The sequence below is a fragment of the Gossypium raimondii genome, chromosome 9 (assembly GCF_025698545.1).
Source record: "Gossypium raimondii isolate GPD5lz chromosome 9, ASM2569854v1, whole genome shotgun sequence".
Lineage (NCBI taxonomy): Eukaryota > Viridiplantae > Streptophyta > Magnoliopsida > Malvales > Malvaceae > Gossypium > Gossypium raimondii.
The window spans coordinates 46904010-46925680 of record NC_068573.1 but is presented as its reverse complement, the minus strand read 5'-3'; the positions used below and the strand labels follow the sequence as shown (position 1 = coordinate 46925680).

Below are 21671 nucleotides of genomic sequence, written 5' to 3'. Positions count from 1 at the left end.
AATATTTGAAAATAAATCATTGTTTTTTTTTAATTACAATGACAAGAGAAAGTCCTAACAACAAACATGGCTAGTGCAATTGAAACTCAAGTCACAAATGGGGCAGTAAATACTCTTGATCATCAAGCCAACACATAAGATTTAAAATCAATTATTATTTTATTTCTTAAGATATCTATGAAATTTATATTCTCACGAGTAAGGAATCCTAATGTCATCATTCAAACCCTTTAGCGACGGCTAGTGGGAAATGCTACTAACTCCTACTTTTTCAATCTTTCGTGTTGAGTGCATATACTTTATTATTTATATTGAAGTTGAAACAAAGCAAATAATCTTGTCGGTTCCACTAATGGATAAGATGAAATATATTTTTAGAGTTTCACTATTTATTTATTAGATATTTAAATATAATTCAAATGACTCGATCTTGTTTATGGACTTTTTTTTATATAATAATATTTAAATAAAATGTATGCTTTAGTTGATTTATCAAATTTTTTATTTTAATTGAATAATTTTTGTCCAATGTTTTTCACTCTTCCTTTCCATGATTGTTGGTTTAGAAAGCAAGTGAACCTATTTTTGGACCAAAATTGTCACTCTTCCCTCTTATGATTTGTTAGTTCATTCTTGATTTTGAAGTGGGTTTGAAAAGTAAGTGGACAACTTGAGGGAGTAATTAATTTTCGACCAAACTTTTCACTCTTCCCTTGTATGATTTGTCGCTTCATCCTTGTTTAAAAAAGTGAATTTTGTATTAATTATATCATATTTTATTATACTATAATTGATGTCGTTTGAAATTTGTTCATATTGTTGCTTTCCAAGTAGATTCCGAATTAACTATATCCCTCTAAGCTTCTGGATTGGTGTCGCTCAGTAATTACATTTTTTACGAAATTTAATTACATCAGTTTAAAGTTGGGTTATTTGTTTAAACTCGAAATTTCGCTTAATATTTAAGAGGTTTTGGATAAAAATATTGATCCCTAAAATCGGTTTGAGTAAAAATATTAGGTTCATTTAAAATACGAATTGGGCTTGAGTTTCAATATTTCAAAGCTTGAAACCAACAAGCTCTTGATTCGTTTTTAAATTTATAATATAGAATGTTGTTTACTGTATTATGCATACTATCCCTAAAACTATTTATAATCCCTTCCTAACCCTTAAATAGGAAGATAAACAAATGCACTCAAATCCAAATATATTAAATTATTTATATTTAAAATTTAAAAAATAAATATAATGATAATAAAATTATATATATCATTACTAAATATTAAATAAAAATAATGCACTAAAAATTTATAAATTTAACATAGACATGCCTAAACAGCTTAGTTATCCTGAAAGTGTATATTAATACATTAAACATACGTATTGATACCTTAACTTTCTAATTTGTGTTATGACTATTGACTTCCTATATATCAATACATAACCTTTAAATTTGCTAGAAAATCACTTCCAAACACTTGTACATAATCTTGGGTTAATAGCATTTTATATCAAAATACCTTGAGAATCAAAATTAACAAATTCCATTTTGATGCCAATTCCACTGCCTCCCAAATTTTTTCATCATAATCCTCCTTGTATATATATTTGTGATTGTACTCCGTATATTACTTATATTCCTTATAAACTGTCTCTAAAATTTTTTAATCTTACATTTTGGTCACTTAATTTTCAAAAATTAAGTAATAGTCCCTAATGTTAATAAATTATTATATTTTTATTCCTCGGCTATTAACTTCTATTAAAAAAATAACGTTACACCTTAATTCAAAGGGTTAATAACTAATTTGGTCTTGAGATATAGTTAAAAACTCATTTTGATATGTTATTAAATGGGAGGATGTATTGCAACAGGCTGATCGGCTGATGGAAGAAGTGATAAGGGTGGAGAAGCTAATTTGTTGGAAAAGGCCGAGCCAGAGGTGGTTTAAGATCAACACCGATGGTGCTAGGGGAAATGTGACTGGTGCAGCAACGAAACCATGAAGGAGAATGGATTCTTGGAATTGCAAAGAGTATTGGTACATGCTCGATTGTCGAAGCTGAACGTTGGCGCGTACTGGAGGGTCTCCAACAAGCATGGGATATTAGGGCGAGAAAGGTGTTGCTCGAGACGGACAGTTTGATGGTGGCTTCTCTGCTTAAATCGCAGCAAGGAATGTATGGTGACAATACTTTGGCAAGAGCCATTAAAAGACTGATTAAAGTTAGTGTGGTCAGTGGAAGTATATCATGTGTATAGGGAGGCCAAAAAGGTCGTCGATGCGCTGGCTGGTATGGCATTTTCGAAACCCATAGGAATATATAGATTTCTGCGACCCTAGGATGAAAAATATATCAATTTAGTTTTAGGTAGAGTTTTGTGGACCATGCTGTGCCCCTATATCATTTGTTCTGAACACTTGAATGAATTTTATATTAAATATCTTACTTGGTTTTATTTTATTTTAGTATAAAAGATCCTACTTAAAATCAGAATATTCTGACCTTTTCGAAGTGGATTCCATAGTAATTCCATCCCTCTAGAGTGATTTAGTGGCTTATAAAGTTAAAGTTATGGATCCATTTTCACACAAGTGGTTATTCTTTTGCTTACTTTATTTTCCTCACTTGCTATCTATATACTCATTTCTTGCACTAATTTATTTTCAAAAATGGTTAATATTTTTAATTTTTATTTTAATATTTAGAAGAAAATAATTTATGGCAAAGAAGAGATAATTAAAATTTTAATTTATAATATTTTTTAATGTTTAAATAATTTTATAATTTTTTGGAATTTTTCGGCAACTTTATATTTTTTAGAAATTTTTTAAAAGAATTAATTATTTGTTGAAATAACACATATATGAGTTGTCATGTAAACGTCATGTCAGCTAAATTAATAAAAATTAAATTTTTAATTTATTTTAATATGCTTTGACAAATAATACAAATTTAATTATTAAAAGAGATGACAATTAAATAAAAAAAACAATTTTTTTATAAAATTAAAACACCAAATTATTAAAATATAAATATATAGAAATTAGTTTCGGTTTTGCATGTACGAGGTGCAGGGTTTAGCTATGGCCGCCTATGGGCAGGATTGCAAGGGAGGTACAAAACAGAGACCACATGGGATTTGATTGAATAATGAATTTCTTGCATTGTTGGTATTTGCCAATTTTTTAGTCCAACGGATTTAATTACACCTTTTTTATGAATGTGTATTTGAAAATTTTCTTTATTATAAAAATATGATTGAATTAATCTTTCTAAATTAATTTAATTTCTGTACTATAAAAATAAATTTAAAAAATTAGATTTAATATTTTTATAATTTTTATAGCTTTGTAAATAAAATCTTTTATTTAAAACAAAACTGTAAATGAAAAAATCAAGATATTTTTATCCAATAAACATTAACTCCATTATCATTTTTATTTATTTAAATTTTTAATAGTAAAAATAATGTATTGAATAATAGAAAATTAATTTAACATCGATTATGTTGCATTAATTCATTTTACTAACTTTAAAATTCACCAATAGACATACATAATAATTAATCAATGATTAAGGCTGCTCAGTGCCAAGAAAAGGTCTTAATTAAATTTATTTATTTATTATGAGCTGTCAGTTCTATATATGTATTTTTAAATAATTTTATTGAATTGGTCTTAAGTCTTTTTGTCAACGAATGAATTTGACCGACATTGTGAGGGTTTTTTCTCGTATTTAAAATTGGGGTAAGAGATATATTAGAAGTGCTAAATTTAGTATGGGAATTGGAGTGTGGTAATGTTTTAATTATGAAAATTAACTATCTTAGTTGGTGGTGCGGATAATAGTATGCTACTATATTTGCGTTTGATTAGTCAACTATTATGTTGAAATTAGAAAATTAGCTTTCAACACATCCTTAGGGATCACAATAGAGTAGCTGCAGGTTGGATGGTTAAATTTGTAAGCGAGAATTATGATGAGATGCAAGTATATCAAATCAGATCATACCAGTAACTTAACTTTTGAATAGAGGTTTAAACAACATTGGTGTTTGGCCGTAATTTATTTGAGTTTGATTTGAAAAAAAAAAACTCCAAGTCAACGCAATTTTAATTGAGTCAAGTTTGAGCCGAATTCAATTTTAGTACTACACTGCTTGAACAACTCGTGAGGCTTATCAGAACATTTCATTTTTAATATAGATTTTAAATATTTTTATTGTTATTATTAAAATATGTTATTTCCCTTAATATATATTATTAAATATTAACCGTAAACTTAATTATCAAGCTAAGTTCAAACTTGAATACATACAAACTTAATTGAACTCGAGCTCAAGCTTAAGTATGAAAACTTTTAAACAAGCTTAATTGAACTTCAAGCCAAACTCAAATTTAAATATAAATGTTCAATCAAATTCGAACTTAATATCAAGCTTTGAATATGTGAATTTGAAATGAAGAAAATTAGTTATTTGTTACTTAACGGAATAAATTAGGATAAAAAGTTGTATGTTAAATTAGAATATCATAATTTATGAAATTTAGAAGGTTAAAAGTCAGAGATAAGTGAATCAATGTAAAACAAATCGTTTTAAACCAATCTAAGTATTACTTTTTTATTTATTTTAATTCATGAGGATTTTGTTTTTATAGTAAATTTAAAAATTAATCTTGTTACTAGTAAAATATAAATTTAAGTTGTTAGTTTTAGTTAATTTATTACAGTTTACTAATTCGATAAAATAATAAAAGTAGAAGTTTCAATATGTATGACCAAAGAAATTTCGGGTTGCCTATCAAAACACTCGTCATTCTCATGTTGACTCGTCAAAGTTTGGCCCGTAAGACCCGTAGTCTTCGTTCACGCCTTGCTCAAACAAGCAAGCTCTTTTCTCCTTTTACCCACACAAACTCCTTATTGCTTTCCTTGCCCTCTCTTAAATCTATAAATAACTCCTAAATATCCAGCAAATCTCCATATCCAAACACACAATTTCAATTCCAGCAGGGGAAAAAAATGGCGACTTCCACCATGAAAACAAGCTTCATAGCCATTATCCTAGCGGGAATGGTTGCTGGAATGGTGAAAGCTCAATGCGGCAACACTTGCTCGGCGACCGAGTGTTGCAGTCGGTTCGGGTTTTGCGGGACGGGAGACGATTTCTGCGGAGTGAATTGCCGAGGGGGTCCTTGTGTTAACAATGGGGTCTCCATAGCTGACATTGTGACGCAGGAATTCTTCGATGGGATATTGAACCAGGCGGCTTCCACTTGTGTAGGAAGGAGCTTTTACTCGAGAGGGGTGTTCCTTGATGCTCTCAATTCTTTCACTCAGTTCGCAAGGATTGGGTCGGTTGAGGATTCTAGGCGTGAGATCGCTGCTTTCTTTGCTCATGCTACCCATGAAACTGGAAGTAAGCATCTCTTTTTACTCTTAATTTTCTGATAAAAACCTGTCGAGACACGTCCGTTATAGGGTTTGAAGTGCCTATGTTGGGTTTTATTTCAAATTTTGTCTTTCAACTTTGTCGAGAACATGAGGAGGTGACTGGCTCACAAAGTCATTTTCTTAATGGGCGAAGACACGCCTTCTCTGTGAACTCGTAACCTTCTCGAGCTCTCAACAGAGTCAAATGCCAAATGTGTTAAGAGCTCCACTTGACTAATTCCGAATTTGAAGACTTCTTTCCGAGAAATAAAAAAATCCCTCAACAAAACTTTATCGTGTTGTTGCATTATTTAATGCTATATATTTTCAATAACAATATTTATGGTGTTGTTGCTTACAGGTTTCTGTCACATTGAAGAGGACGGTGGAGCCTCAAAGGACTACTGTGACGAGACAAGAACCGATTATCCATGCAACCCAAGCAAAGGTTACTACGGTCGTGGACCACTGCAACTAACATGGAACTACAACTACGGACCAGCCGGTTCCGATATCGGGTTCAACGGCTTAGACGCACCGGAAACCGTGGCCAACGATCCTCTTATCTCCTTCAAGGCTGCCATTTGGTTTTGGATGAACAATGTTGCAGGCGTGATGAACCAAGGGTTCGGGGCCACTATTCGAGCCATTAATGGAGACCTTGAATGCAACGGTGTGGATCCGACTAAAGTTCAGTCTCGGATTAACTACTACACTCAATATTGTAGCCAACTTGGTGTCGCTCCTGGTGATAATCTCAGCTGCTAGAGTTTATTCCATTTATTTATGTACTGAAATTTGCAGCTTTAATTTTCCTTGCAATAATGTTTTACAAATATCGTTTTAGGGAAAATGAGATCGATATTAAGGTAAGGATAAATTTGTCGAAAAAAAATAAAATGTAATGATAAAGAAAAGTCAGCAATAAAATACTTGGACAGGTTTTAATTTCCATTTGTTGTCGTTCTCAATTTTTATTATTATTTGGTTACATGATTTTCACTCGTTGGATCTATATCGCAAGTCAAATCACAATTTCAATTAAAAAATCAAATAAATATTAAACCAACAATTATTTTTATTTTTTAATATATATATTTTAAAAAGACAAGTCCATGGAAATCTCTGAAACCCTCAAACCACGGTTTAATGTGAATGAACCAATGGTCAAAGCGAGACCATCGATTTTCTTCCAGACTTTTAGATGTTTCCATATCGACAAACTCAACATGGAAGTGATTGCTTGAAAGTTTCTTAATGTTGATGTCCTGATTGCTTATCGTCTTTATGTTCTCCTTTAGCCATTCCATATCGTAACTACTACCCTCCATTCCAATTTGTATTTAGCAACTTCATTGATTACAACCTCGAAGCCTTCTTCGTGGTTCCGTTGTTAAGAAAGTTTCTACATGACAGCTTTTCAACATCTTTACTCTTCAAGAATTTTTCTGCTGCCCAGTTGTCAGTTTGCGTCCATCCATTACCTTCGTCCCATCAACCTTCCTCCAGATATATCATCTTCCACGAAATCTAACCATATTGACACCTATTCTGTGGTTCTCAATCCACATTCCATTCAACTTTCTTATAGCTTTCATCGCCTGTTTTACATGCAAATCGAATAAACCCGAATCTCTTTCTTGTCAAGGTTCTCTTTTTTAGAATGAAAGTGTCCATGACTCTACCATGAAAGTTGAAGATCTTACGCAGCCATCTCCAATGCATACTTCTTGGTAGATTGTTAACGAAATCTGAAAACACCTCATTTCGCAGAGAAGACATCCTAATCTCGTCACAGTTTATGGATGCTAATACGTCGTCATGTGCATGGAGTCACTTTTTATTAACTTTTAGTACTGGAAAGCCCTACTTGTATAACATTAGGAAGTGAGTATAATTTTGGTAAGTCGTATTAATTTTGATTAATTGGAAGAAACCATCAGGCATATTTGCATTTTATACGTATGGAAGTAGTGACATTGTAATAATTATAGTTTGTGTGAAGCGAATGTGATAACAAATATGATTAATAATTAATTTTATTAACTTGAATTTAGCATATATATATATAAACATTTTTTCCTTTAAAAAAAAAAAAAGCTGACTTTCCTAAAGTCAGAAGTCAGTCAAGCCCGTTATATGGAAATCCTTTTCACTAGAAAAGTAAGCCATTCCCATTTTTCTTTTATTTTTAATGAAGGTAAGGTCAATCTTTTACTCTGTATATGATTTCATAATTTGTTTGTTTATAATTTCTTCATTGTTTTCTCTATCTCCTATTTATATATTTATACGATATAAATATTGTTTATTTACATCACATGTTAAGGCTTCATGCATATAGATACGTATTTTACTCTAGACTCAACACGTATTTATACGATCTTATGCACGTGTAATTTTGACAGGAGAGCGAGCTCATCCCGCGAGTTCATTAAAATCTAGCCCAAATTCATTTAGATTTTGAATTGATGATGGTAATTATCCTAACATAATCATAATCGTATTTAAAATTTTTTAAAAATCTTTATATCGTGTAATTATATTTCGTCTAAAATAAATGGATACTATAAACATAAAAAAAAATTATTATATGCACAACCAAAAAATATATATTAAGTTCTTTTCATCATTGTATCCTTTGGTGTTAACTTTAAACTTCAACACCCTCTGTTGGAGTTGGAGAATACAATTTATGTGGTTTTAAGAAAATTGAATGAACCAAAAATTAAGTTTGATTTCATAATTGTAAATAACCCAATCATCTTTGTCCGATGGATTAATTGGGATAAATACATTCAACTTAAAATTAATTGAGAAAGGGACAGATGCCCAACTTGAATATAAAATGGTAGGCAATGCTTAGGAAATCATTATTATGAAAGGTTGAATTATCTAGAACAATAAGTTGTTATTATGACCCAAAGTGTAAAAGTCTTGAATTTAGGCAATCTGGAAATCCTGCATGTCAAACTTGAAATTTTCAAAACAAAAACATTAATTCCCTTTGTGGCCCCTATAAATAACTCTTAACTATCAACCATTTTTTTCACATCAAATTTGGTTCAATTAATATTACAAATATGTTATTTCCCAGTATGTGGAAGGGTCTAGTAGCCATTTTTATGGCCGGAATTCTCGCCGGATCAGTGTCGGTAAAGGCTCAAATGGTGGCTGATATAGTAACAGACGAGTTCTTTGATGGGATTTTGAATCAAGCAGATGCCAGTTGCGAAGGGAGGAATTTTTATTCAAGGGCTGCATTTCTTGAAGCTCTCAGTTCTTTTACTCAATTTGGTACAGCTGATGATACTAGGCGTGAGGTTGCTGCTTTCTTTGCTCATGTCACCCATGAAACTGGACGTAAGATTTCGACTACTCTATTCCTATTACAAACTTAAATTACGATCCAAAAATCCCGTTTCATATATCATGATTACGGATATTACAAATGTTTGAACATGCTACCTATACAGATTTTTGCTACATAGAAGAGATAAATGGTGCAACCAGGGACTACTGTGATGAGACCAACACCCAGTATCCATGCAACCCTGATAAAGGCTACTACGGTCGGGGTCCGATCCAACTATCCTGGAACTTTAACTATGGACCAGCTGGGGAGAGCATCGGGTTCGACGGACTAAACTCACCTGAAACCGTAGCCACGGACCCTGTTATCTCCTTCAAGACGGCCTTGTGGTATTGGGAGAACTTTGTTCAACCGGTTATAAGCCAAGGGTTCGGGGCAACGATTCGAGCCATTAATGGGGCTATTGAATGCGATGGTGGGAACCAAGCTGCGGTTCAAGCTCGGATTAATTACTATACACAATATTGTAGCCAGCTTGGTGTTGATTCTGGACCTAATCTTTCATGCTAGAATTTTATTTATACTTTCTTGTTTCGGCTACTTAATTCTCAGAAACTAAAATAAAGAGACTTGTGTATGAAATGAAGTCAATATTAGAACATCAATAAATTATTTACTTGGGGATTATCTGATTTGGTTGGATATGGATATCAGTGTTAGGTTTTATTTTTATAAAAGAATATTATTAATAAAAAGTATTTTTAAAATTAGTTTTATGTGAAAATTACACTCAAGTCTTAATTAAAAGTTTGTAATCAATTGAATTTTTAAAATGTAATTTTTCGTCAAATCCTCTTAAAATATAATTTTACATCAAAACCTCTAATATTAAGTTATGGCATGGTGATTGATGTAGCAACTGAGGTGAAGAAAATGATGACTTAGCAGTTCATGTGTTTGATATGGAAAAAATGTTGATGTGGTGGCTAAATTATTGATGAGAGTTTTTTTATTTTTTATTTTTTATTTAAGTTTAAAAATTTTTGAAAATCATTTCTCATGTGGTTGGAGGTTCGATCCATATTTATTGGAATGAAACATTTTTTATGGCTAACCATTTACCTCTTCAAAAATCACCGGTGGTGAGGGGATTAGTCACTGCTGCCGATGGTGGATACCTTGATTATGACCTAGAAATTATTGAAATATTATAAAATTTTTAAAAGAATTTTTAAATATATATAGCAAAATTACAAAATGTTATAAAATTACAAAAATTATACAAAAACAGATTAATATCAAAATTATATATGAAGTTTGATTCAATGTGCGATTTAATACATAAACTTTGATTTTGTGCAATTATACATATGAAACTTTGATTGTAATTCAAATATATAAATAAAACTTTGATTTTGATTCAATTTATACATTTAAAGAAATAAATGCTATTATGGGACGTTTATTCAAGTTTCGTTACTAGTTAATTTATAATATTTTCCCTTTCACTATTATAGATATATCAATTTATTTTTATCTTAGATAAGTATAATCATTTGTCTATGCAATACGTAAAATGATTTCATATCAATAATGATAGTAGTGATTTGTGATAATTAAATCAAATCAAAATTTATGTATAAAATTACAAATTATTCCGAGTTAATGTATAGTTTCAGATTTTCCTTATACAAAAATTATAAAAGAAATTATATAAAATTAGGGATAAAACTCAAAATATTTATATATTGCATGCAAAAATAATTATTATTATCCAATATAAGAAAAAGTTGATGTATTTATTTCTTTAAAGGTGTATGATTAAATCAAAATTAAAATTTAATATATACATGTAAACTACAACTAAAATTTCATATGTATAATTACACCAAATTAAAGTTTATGTATCAAATTAAATAAAAAACTTATATATAATTTTGAGATATGAACTTAAAATTATATATAAAAAAAATTGAGTGCGTTCACTTTCCCCCAAAAACTTGAAAATATAAAACTATGCTACCTTTTATGCAAAGACAAAGTGTAAATTAGGAATTTCCCCATAATGAGCCCCACGGCCCCATTAACTCAATATATACAGCAAGTGTCCCCCATCTTTGTTCTCCATAACTATACTTCATTCATTCATTCATCAAAGTCCCGAAATATCTGTATATTTCAACATGCCTAAAACCTTCTCAAAATTATCTTCCTCTACTTTCTTCTTTCACTTTACCCTGCTCTTCTTCTCTGCAACCTCTAGTGGTTCCTTCTCCAACATTTTGTCTCCCAAAAAGTTCGGTCTCAAGCGAGAGAAGCTCACCCATCTTCACTTCTACTTCCACGACATAGTTAGCTCACGAAACCCAACCGCTATCCCTGTCGCCAGTGCCGCCTCGACCAACAAATCCCATACTGGCTTTGGCGTTGTCATGATGGCCGATGACCCTTTGACGGCCGCACCCGACCCCAACTCCAAGCTCGTGGGAAAAGCGCAAGGGATTTACGCATCAGCAGCGCAAGACGAAGTTGGTTTATTAATGGTAATGAACTTGGCTTTCACGGAAGGCAAGTATAACGGTAGTTCCCTTAGTCTATTGGGGCGGAACACCGTGTTCTCGAGGGTAAGGGAGATGCCTCTCGTCGGTGGTAGTGGACTTTTCCGATTTGCACGTGGATATGCTCAGGCCAAGACTCATACATTGGATTTAAAAACTGGGAATGCAGTGGTGGAGTACAATGTCTATGTCTTCCATTATTGATATGATTGAATGGCAATTGGCAATGCCTTGGAATTTGTTTTGTGGACTATTTTCATTTCCTTTGATTCTCTCTTTTGTATTCTTCTGGTTATAATAACTTTGTATGGACCACCTCATGTTTACTGTTTTTCCATTTAAATCTCAACATCCCGTAACATTATGTTAAGGATTCTTGGTCTTTTTTTGCAATGATCTTAAAATAGCTCGAATTAAATTACAATGTTATAAATTTAATTTAACAAAACAGCTCGAACTAATTTACAGTATTATAAAATTTAATTTAACAAAATTCGTGAACAAAATCATGTAACTTTGAACATGAAATGTCGATTGAGCCTTAATTCAATTGGTATCGACATTTAATGTTATTGTCAATGTAAGAGAACGTGAATTCGAGTGCGTTGATGCGCATTATTCTCTTATTTAAGGTTTGAGAGAGACTATAAGTAGTTTTAATCATTGTATAAAAAATAAAAAATAAAAATCACGATACTATACTCATATAAAATAATAACATCAAACTTAGATTTTTTTTATTATAAAATCTAAAAGATCCACTAAAAATAATAAAATAATTTTCTATTAATTTTTTTTTTTTGGTATAGATTCCATTCCCAGCCAATGGGTTGATCCTCACCGCTTTAAAGGAAAGAATAAAGGAGGGTAATTCATTCTTCTTTCTTTATTATTCCAAGAAGAAAAGAATTTCTTTTAAAAAATAGCTACGAATCAACTTTAGAAAAGGTAAAATGAGATGCATTTGGTTGTCCAATTTTATAAAAAGTTGTTTTAGTTTTTTATTTTTTTCTTTTTTAGTATTTAAATTTATGTTTTTATTGAATCATCTTAAAATAATTAAAAAGTTAAACATTTTTAATTTTATTGATGTAGTATACGACATATTAACATTTAATTAATTATTTTTACAAAACTATTTTTAAAAATTAAAATCGTTAAAATTAGTAAAAAATTATAAAAATCTTTTAATATTTTTAAAATTTTAAAATTAATTAAATAATGACACGTGGCAATCCATATGTATGCCACATCAGCAAAGTTAATAAATTAATTTTGCATCTATTTTAGGATGATTCGACAAAAATATAAATTTAATGACTGAAAGAGACGAGAAATTAAATAAATGATTAAAATGATTTTTTTATAAAATTGAGAGACCAAAAAATTATTATACTAAAAAAATAAAGTGCAAAATGATCATTAAACTATTAATTCTTTCAATTTACTCATTAAAATTTTCAAAATAAAATTATAAATTGATAGGTTTTGGTTTGGTTACAGTTTGAGTATTGAAACATTAAAGAAATTTAGGGTAAAATATTAAAATCCCAAATTACAGGGTCACAAATACAATGGGCATTTTGAATTTCGGGAGGGAACATAGTTTCATAAATGTTTTCAGAATTGTAGTTGACTATATTTATTTTCTGAAAGTTTGATAGTTGAATATTAAATGGGGTTACTTAATAACCTATTATGTTTTGATTATCAAATTAAAAGAAATTAGGATCTCAACCTTAACATGTCAAGTAATTGGTAGTGTTTCCTTCTTTTCTTTCTTGTTTAGATTTTGTTGAAATAGTAATTTCACCCAAAATTTTGCATTTGAAAATAAAATTCCTTATAATTATAACTAAGTGTGTAATTACCAGCATAATAATTATATTTTCCTATAATTAAGAACGATTAGTAATTACTTCATAAACTGAAATTGCCAAACCCTAATATCAACTCACTTTTAACTTTAACCTCTTAATTAGGCAAATTATTAACTGATTTTAGTTAATCCTCCACCATGCAAATTGCAAACGTTTTATTATTAAGGTAAGAATTGTGTTATTGAAGGATTCGTAATAGCAAAGCAACTAGCGCGATTTAAACTCAGGCCATAACTGGGTTGATAAACACACTAGCCATCATGTCAATACACGGGGTTCGTTAAGCTAATAATTTTCGGACTAATTAAATTCTCTCTACTGTAATAAACTCTTTGAGTAAATTAATGTCACACATCAACCATCTCAACCCAATTGAAAAATTATCATAAATCTATTTTTGATAACGTAAGTTAAATTATCAAACATTCAACTTCATCCTTTCAATCAAACAAACATCATTTAATCCGTTTTATTTTATTTTGTATAATTAATCACATATTTTTAATTGTTTTATTGTCCGAAACCTTTTTCTTTTGCTCAATCATTAACAAGTATATAAAAGGTCATGGATCATCCAAGCCATTCTAGTCTCAAAAACTTACAGATACAATAAACTGTACTAAAATCAATAAAACTAACTCTGCAAGATCCCCTGATTAACTGAATACATAGCAACAGAAACAAAGACTGAAACTATACTTTTATTGCATATAAATTGTAAAAGTAATTATTAGGTAAAGAAAATTAATCAACTTAAACAAAAGTTTTGACTCTGAGATGGCCATAAAAGTTTGAATAATTCAAAACAACATTTATCAACATTAATTCACGGTTTGTAATATCATTCATATCAGCCAAAAGCATCCACCATATTTGAGTGAGACCGGATGTATCCGTTGGATTAAAATAAGTTAGCGGTATTAATTTAGAGATTAATATTAATTTATGTGAAAAGGAGAAATTTTTAGCTCCCAAAAACACTTTTGGTGCTTAATTACTTTTTACCCATCCAATAACATAGTATTTTTCTTTTTTTCTTGGTGTTTAATTATAATTGTGTTAAAATCATTAATTAAAAATAAAAAATAGTTTTTAAAATACTAATTACAAATATTTAATTGTTATATTTAAATATTTAAAATATAGTTTATATATTCTAATTAAATTTTATAAATAATTAATATTTATTGCTTAAAAATATTTACAATTTATATTTTATATATTAAAATATTAACAACAAGTTATAATAATTTTTTATATTATTACTAAAATATAATAATATTAACTAATTTAAATATTATTTAAATGCATATTTGTTAATTGATAATAAGATGTCTAAAATGGACGTTTTATTTCTAAAAAGTACTTTTTGACACACTCAAATTTTAAACTAAACTTTTCAAAAGTGTTTTTCAAAAGCAATGAAGAACTGGCCCTAATTCAAACCCTTTTTTTTAATTTTTAATAATCTTTTAATTAAATTATTCAAACTAGTGAATGGATGAGTTGATAATCTAAAAACAAAATGTATAAGAGGTCGAAGTCAGACCCATCCCACGTCCCTTTCTGGGAACTCTGGTAAAGTATTAAAAATATTAGTAAAATAAATATTTTGGTAAAATTTTTTAATAACCTTTTTTTAATAAAGCCCAAGCTAGAAATGCAATTTTTTCATTCGCCATACGTTTAAAAACTCGATAAATATCAATTCATTTCACGCCATTATTCTCCATCCACACACAATTACCCCTTCATTCTTCACTTTGAAAAAGAAAAAAAAAATTATTCATTATTTTTCCAATATGAGGAGACGTTTACCGACCATTCTTCTAGCAGCGTTTATTGCCGCCGGAGCAACGGCGGTAAAGGCTCAAAACTGTGGTTGTGGAGAAGGTTTATGTTGTAGCCGTTGGGGGTATTGCGGAACCGGCGATGATTATTGCGGCACAGGGTGCCAACAGGGTCCTTGTAATGCCCCCCCAGCTTTGAACAATGTTTCGGTGGCGGATATTGTTACACCGGAGTTCTTTAATGGGATATTGGATGTTGCGGAAGAGAGTTGTGAAGGGAAGAATTTTTACACGAGATCGGCGTTTCTTGAAGCAGTGGGTCCTTATCCTCAGTTCGGAAGAATTGGAACTGTTGAGGATACTAATCGTGAAATTGCAGCTTTCTTTGCGCATGTCACGCACGAAACTGGACGTAAGCTCCTTTGTTTTTTTCTTCTTATGATTGAGTTTACTTTGGAGGATTTAATACTTTGCATGCATGCAGGAAGGGTACGTAGAGTGCAATCGAGACTAATGGAACTGAAATTTTAAGAAATTTGAGATTGATTTGAATTTCTCTCTAATTCAATCTAATTTCATTTTTAAAATTTGGTCTGGATTCCAGAGAAGAATCAAGTGGAATATTGCATTAAGTTTTGGGGTTAATTAAGATCTTTCAAAAAGAATTTAGTGTTCAATGAAAATTTTAAAACATTAGAGTCTAATTAAAATTTTAAGGATTTAACTAAAATTTTAAAACTTTTGTAAAACTTAATTAAAAATATTTTAAGATTTTAAATAGCTTAATTACAATTTTCTAAATTTTTGAAGGGTAATTGCTCTTACATTCCGCCCTTAAGCTCTCTATTAGATTTGAATGAGCTACTTTTATCTGGTAAAATTTCATAATAAATTCTTGTAAATATTAATTAAAAATAAACAAATATATATACTCAATTAAATTCAAGAACTAATCTTGGGATATTAGAATTCAACTTTCTAAATCTTGAATAATTTACAAAGGATCTTTATCTACATGAGTGTATGCTTGTTTCATCATTATTTCATAGTAATTAAGGAGCAAAATGATGCAGATTTTTGCTACATAGAAGAGATAAACGGCGCCTCTAGAGACTACTGTGATCAAAACAACGATCGATATCCATGCAACCCTAACAAAGGCTACTACGGCCGAGGACCGATCCAACTATCCTGGAATTTCAACTACGGACCAGCCGGCGAGAACATCGGGTTCGATGGACTAAACTCGCCTGAAACCGTCGCCACCGACCCAGTTATCTCCTTCAAGACTGCCATCTGGTATTGGGTCAACTTTGTTCAACCAGTGATAAGCCAAGGGTTCGGGGCAACCATTCGTGCCATTAATGGAGCTCTGGAGTGCGATGGTGCAAACCCAGCCACCGTTGAGCGACGGGTCGAGTACTATATCGATTATTGTAACCAGCTTGGTGTGGATCCAGGGCCTAATCTAAGATGCTAGATTTCACTTTGAGTATGTGTTTAGTACTTGAAAAACTAGTTTTTATTTTGCCTACAGTTGGACGAAAGAAAAAAGTGTAATCTTATATGAATGGATTGCAGTTTAATTTAATAATAAGATAATTTGGTTTATCATACATGGCCTAGGAATTTGGTTTATCATACATGGTCTAGGTTTTATACAAGGTCGAGATGCGGATGTTCGGCAGAAATTTGATATCAGTGGATATGTAACAAGTGTTTGGCTACTATGATCGTGATTCTCTTTTAGTTTTGTGTCATTAAGAAAGGAGGTTAATATATATATATATATATATATTTTTTTTTTTAAATTCTTCAAAATATTTTCTTAACTTGGTGGAGAGCTCAAGTGCTTGAGGTTGAGGTTGACTAAAGAAATCACAGGTTCAAAGTATCTCGTCGGATCGAATCGTGAGTGGTACATAACTACCTACCAATGAGACATGAGCATTCATCCTTAGTAGGATTTGAACTCATGCCCTTAAATGGCAACATGGGTCAAGTATGCTACCACTTCATCAAGTCATCATGCATGGTCTAATTTGACAAGGGGCTTTCACTCTTTTGATTCCACTACATCTTCAAGCACCCGCAAGTACTAAGACTGTTCATAGAGTTAAGAGACAAAACTTCGATTAAAGACAATATCGATTGACTCATTGAGAGGTCTATTGATTCTCAATGTATGATACTTCAAAGACTTCAATAAAAATAGTCGGTCTCCCCTCAACAATTACAAAATATGACAATTATAAATATGACCATTTTTTTTTTTGAAGTTCCAACAATCACAATAAATCACTACAAAAATTGCATTAAATTACTCAACAACTAGTTAAACTCAAACTAACTATAAATAGAATAAACCTATGAAAAACTCACAATTTACATAAGGTGAGACTTTGAATTTCTTTAAAAAATCTCAAAATTTTAATCTTGCCATTGATTCAAAGCTTCACTACTATTTTTTTAAAATGTTTAAAATAATTTTAAAATTACATGATCTTTTGTTTATATGAAGAATTATATTTTAAACACATAATTTATATAAAAAATTTAAATTTGGGTGTAATTACTGTATAAATATTCTAATTTTCACTTTCTTTTAAGAATTAAAAAGTATAATCGGGTGTTCCAATTATACCCAATTCAAAGGAGACTCACTAATTATAATGGTTGATTCTCTTGTGTAATTACAAGCAATTACACCCAAATCTAATTATTAGGTGACTTTTTAAACATTACATTATTTTTTATAATAAGTTTATATAGTATGTTTTAAATTTAATATATATATAATTGGTGCCTTAAAATAAATTAAATATATATGAGATAAATGAACAGAATATTTTGACATAATAATTTTGGAGGGTGGAGTTTGACAATGATAAACAGACATGACTTTTTAAATAACAAACCTTCAGCACCAATAATTCCATGGTTAGATAGCAAATAATTTTGACCATATATATATATAAGCCCTCGTCAACGACTTTTCTACTAATATGTGCTTTTTTATTTTTATTGATTTAATTTGGCTTAAATATTAAAAAGCCTTAGCAAAATAATTAAAAATTAAAAAATCTCTTTTTAAAGATTCTGAAATTATAAACCCAGATTAAAATCTAACCATCATCCCTACACATATCCCTTTTAGCAATCAATATGATTTCTATAAAATGAATTTTGATTTGATGTTATTACATATAGATTGTAAAAAAATTAATTAATTGAGTGCACGCATTGTACATAGATTTAATTATTGTGTAAACAAATTTAATGAACTTAAACAAGATTTCTGAGTCAAAGATGGATAATGGCGTTGAATAACTCAAAAAAGTACTTTTCAGTGGTGTTAATCATTCATATTAGCGAAAAGCATAGATACGCGCACAAAGTCAAAGTCAGACCACTCGCCCACGCCACGGCCATTTCTGGAAACACTGCATCTCAAATCTTTGACTTTTCAGTTTTCAAACGCCGCCCATTTAAAAACGCTATAAATATCAATCCATCCCACGCCATTATTCTCCATCCACACACTATCACCCCTTCCATTCTTCACTTCGCCAAAGAACCCAATATGAGGAAACGTTTACTTACCATTCTTCTGGCAGCGATTATTTCCGCCGGAGCAACGGCGGTAAAGGCTCAAAACTGTGGTTGTGCAGAAGGTTTATGTTGTAGCCGTTGGGGGTATTGCGGAACCGGCGATGATTATTGCGGCACAGGGTGTCAACAGGGTCCTTGTAATCCGCCGCCAGCTCTGAACAATGTTTCGGTGGCGGATATTGTTACACCGGAGTTCTTTAATGGGATATTGGATGTTGCAGAAGACAGTTGTGAAGGGAAGAATTTTTACACGAGATCGGCGTTTCTTGAAGCATTGGGTCCTTATCCTCAGTTCGGAAGGATTGGGACTGTTGATGATTCTAATCGTGAAATTGCAGCTTTCTTTGCGCATGTCACGCACGAAACTGGACGTAAGCTCCTTGTCTCTTTGTTTTTTTCTTCTTATGATTGAGTTTACTTTGGAGGATTTAATGCTTTGCATGCATGTATGTATGAAGTGCTGTGTTGCCGTAGAGTCCAGACTAGTTGAGCTAACTTGTAAGAAGCTCCAGAAGCTCCAGCTTCACTTGAAATTCAAGGCTCTAAACTCTACTTGAGTTGGATTGGATTTCATTTTTTAAATTTAATCCTGATTCAAGATGAAAACTAAGTTGTTTAAGCTTTTTAGTGGTGGAACATGGATGAAGGTTTGGGCTTAATTAATTTTTTTATTATAAATTTAAAAGTTTAATTAGGATTTTCATTAAAATATAGGGTCTAATTAATTTTTAAATTGACGAAATTAATGAGAATTTTCATAAGTTTTAAAGGGTTTAATTAAAATTTTCAAAACTTTTATAGGTTTTAATTAAAATATTTTAAAATTTTAAAATGTTGAAGTTGGATCAAGTTAGTCCCTTGATTATTAAACGGATCAATTTAATCCTTCATTAATAAAAAGAATTAAATAAGACCAAATTGAAATAAAGTTAATAATTACGGTTTAAAAATATCCTTTACTATTTAACAAAGTTATTTATGAAAGCTTCTTATGATTTTGCAAACAAATATTTTGTTTGAAGTTAAACAATAATTTTAATCTTATTTTTAAATATTAAATGTTAATTTTGTTTTAATTCTTTTGATAATATATTGATTAAATTAATCTATTTAATAATAAAAAAATTAATTTGATGAGGGACTTCCTATATACATTCACGTTTAAAAATTTATGAGCATAAGCTTGTTTCAAGGTTGTTTCATAGTAATTAAGCAGCCAAATCATTTTGTGGATACAGATTTCTGCTACATAGAAGAGATAAACGGGGCCTCAAGAGACTACTGTGATGAAACCAACACACAATATCCATGCAACCCTAACAAAGGCTACTATGGCCGAGGACCAATCCAACTATCCTGGAATTTCAACTACGGACCAGCTGGCGAGAGCATCGGTTTCGATGGACTAAACTCGCCTGAAACCGTCGCCACCGACCCAGTTATCTCCTTCAAGACCGCCGTCTGGTACTGGGTGAACTCTGTTCAACCAGTGATAAGCCAAGGGTTCGGGGCAACCATTCGTGCCATTAATGGAGCTCTGGAGTGCGATGGTGGAAACCCAGCCACCGTTGAGCGACGGGTCGAGTACTATATCGATTATTGTAACCAGCTTGGTGTGGATCCAGGGCCTAATCTAAGATGCTAGATTTCACTTTGAATCCGTGTTGAGTACTTAAAAACTAGTTTTAACTTTGGTTACTGTTGGATGACAGAAAAAATGTAATCTTATTAAACAGAATAATTTGGTTTATCAGACATGGTCTGGGTTTTATACAAGTTCGAGATGTGGATGTTACTTATCGTGGAGTGAATTTTTAGTTTTGGGCCGGCCCCTCCCCATTTTGTAATTTATAAAACTTTAAATTAATAATGGTAAAATTACACTTTAATTTCTCAAAAATGATAAAAATTGCTTTAATATCTTAAAATTTATAAACTATTCAATTTTGTCTTTTTTTGTCACCAGCTAGTTGAAGGTCACAGCTTTTAAAATTGACATAATAATAACTCTAATCCTCAACATTTATAAATTATGTCAATTTAGTCTTGATTCTAAAAAACCCTTAATATTTACATATTGTGTAATTTGATCTCTTTTTTAAAAAAGAATGAGAAAAGATAAAATTATTATTTTAAATTTTTGGTGTTTCTATTTTTTGTATATTTTCAATCAAATTTAGCGGATAAATTTATTTTTTAAGTTTTGTAGGTGAAAGGGTTACAAAGAAAAACAAAACTACGAAAAAAACAAATTATACAATGTTAAATGTTAAGGGTTAAAGTTGCTATTATGCCAATTTTAAAAACTGTCACACCAAAAAGATAAAATTAAATAATTAAATGACTATTTTATAACTTTTCATAATTAGATAAATAGGAAAGAAAGTTAAGTGACTACTATTGCAATTTACCCTAATGCATATAACACGATGTTAAAAGGGAATCATGTAAACCATCTAAGCATTTCCATGGTTTTTTAGGACATAGTGGATGGGCTAGAACCCATTATGGTTATTAAAATATTTTAGATATCTTTGAATTATTTTGTTCATTATTATGAATTTTCACACTTAAAAACCGTTAATTTTCAAGTGAAATTTTTTATGTAAAGACTTTATTTTTAACATAAATTAAAAAATTTTAAACATCAATCACATTATAGATTCTTATTATATATCTTCTCAACCTTTAAATAGGAAGATAATACATTCCCTTCCCAACTCAGATCCCAGTGCAACAATATTAAGGATTTAATGAAGTATAAACTAAAAGTTATAGAGTTGGAATTTAGCCTTTTCATAGTTTCCTATTCCCAACAGGGACATGTCCAAGAACAATCATAAAATCAACCAAAATAGTATTATAAGAAAAATCCTACAACACTTAGCTTTCATAGTTTCACCCACTATCAAACGAGTAAGTGCTTCAAAAACATCCAATTTAGTTTTTTAATGGTTGAACTTTGCTGTTAGCCTCTCAACTTTAATTTAATCTCTATATTTTCAAAATTTTAATAACTAAATTTTGTTAATAAAACAAACATATCATCATATGCGTCTTATCAATTGACTAGTAA

General features: G+C 30.6%; 4 protein-coding genes across 5 annotated transcripts; all 4 read left to right on the top strand.

Annotated features, from left to right (window-relative positions):
• The first annotated feature begins 4942 nt into the window (after positions 1–4942).
• On the top strand, positions 4943–6394 carry LOC105800450 (endochitinase EP3). The gene is made up of 2 exons (XM_012631603.2): positions 4943–5428; positions 5804–6394. The coding sequence occupies exons 1-2, from the start codon at positions 5032–5034 to the stop codon at positions 6208–6210; spliced, it is 804 nt and encodes a 267-aa protein (XP_012487057.1). The 5' UTR covers positions 4943–5031; the 3' UTR covers positions 6211–6394.
• Positions 6395–8480: 2086 nt separating this feature from the next.
• On the top strand, positions 8481–16651 carry LOC105797754 (endochitinase EP3). 2 transcript variants are annotated; one of them, XM_052620777.1, is made up of 2 exons: positions 8481–8805; positions 16057–16651. In XM_052620777.1, the coding sequence occupies exons 1-2, from the start codon at positions 8526–8528 to the stop codon at positions 16461–16463; spliced, it is 687 nt and encodes a 228-aa protein (XP_052476737.1). In that variant the 5' UTR covers positions 8481–8525; the 3' UTR covers positions 16464–16651. The 2 variants fall into 2 exon arrangements, with proteins under 2 accessions (XP_052476737.1, XP_012483132.2); XM_012627678.2 differs by lacking the exon at positions 8481–8805 and adding an exon at positions 14912–15395.
• LOC105800448 (dirigent protein 22) lies at positions 10871–11683 on the top strand. Its single transcript, XM_012631601.2, has one exon. The coding sequence runs from the start codon at positions 10939–10941 to the stop codon at positions 11515–11517; it is 579 nt and encodes a 192-aa protein (XP_012487055.1). The 5' UTR covers positions 10871–10938; the 3' UTR covers positions 11518–11683.
• Positions 16652–18518: 1867 nt separating the features above from the next.
• LOC128032492 (endochitinase EP3-like) lies at positions 18519–20371 on the top strand. The gene is made up of 2 exons (XM_052620776.1): positions 18519–18966; positions 19834–20371. The coding sequence occupies exons 1-2, from the start codon at positions 18567–18569 to the stop codon at positions 20238–20240; spliced, it is 807 nt and encodes a 268-aa protein (XP_052476736.1). The 5' UTR covers positions 18519–18566; the 3' UTR covers positions 20241–20371.
• Positions 20372–21671: the final 1300 nt, after the last annotated feature.

Excerpts from the sequence above, each read along its gene's own strand:
- LOC105797754 (XM_012627678.2), top strand. The coding sequence starts at position 14,996 with ATGAGGAGACGTTTACCGACCATTCTTCTAGCAGCGTTTATTGCCGCC. Across the intron at positions 15,396-16,056 it reads TGTCACGCACGAAACTGGAC|ATTTTTGCTACATAGAAGAG; the intron begins GTAAGCTCCTTT and ends AAAATGATGCAG.
- LOC105800450 (XM_012631603.2), top strand. The coding sequence starts at position 5,032 with ATGGCGACTTCCACCATGAAAACAAGCTTCATAGCCATTATCCTAGCG. Across the intron at positions 5,429-5,803 it reads TGCTACCCATGAAACTGGAA|GTTTCTGTCACATTGAAGAG; the intron begins GTAAGCATCTCT and ends TGTTGCTTACAG.
- LOC128032492 (XM_052620776.1), top strand. The coding sequence starts at position 18,567 with ATGAGGAAACGTTTACTTACCATTCTTCTGGCAGCGATTATTTCCGCC. Across the intron at positions 18,967-19,833 it reads TGTCACGCACGAAACTGGAC|ATTTCTGCTACATAGAAGAG; the intron begins GTAAGCTCCTTG and ends TTGTGGATACAG.
- LOC105800448 (XM_012631601.2), top strand. The coding sequence starts at position 10,939 with ATGCCTAAAACCTTCTCAAAATTATCTTCCTCTACTTTCTTCTTTCAC.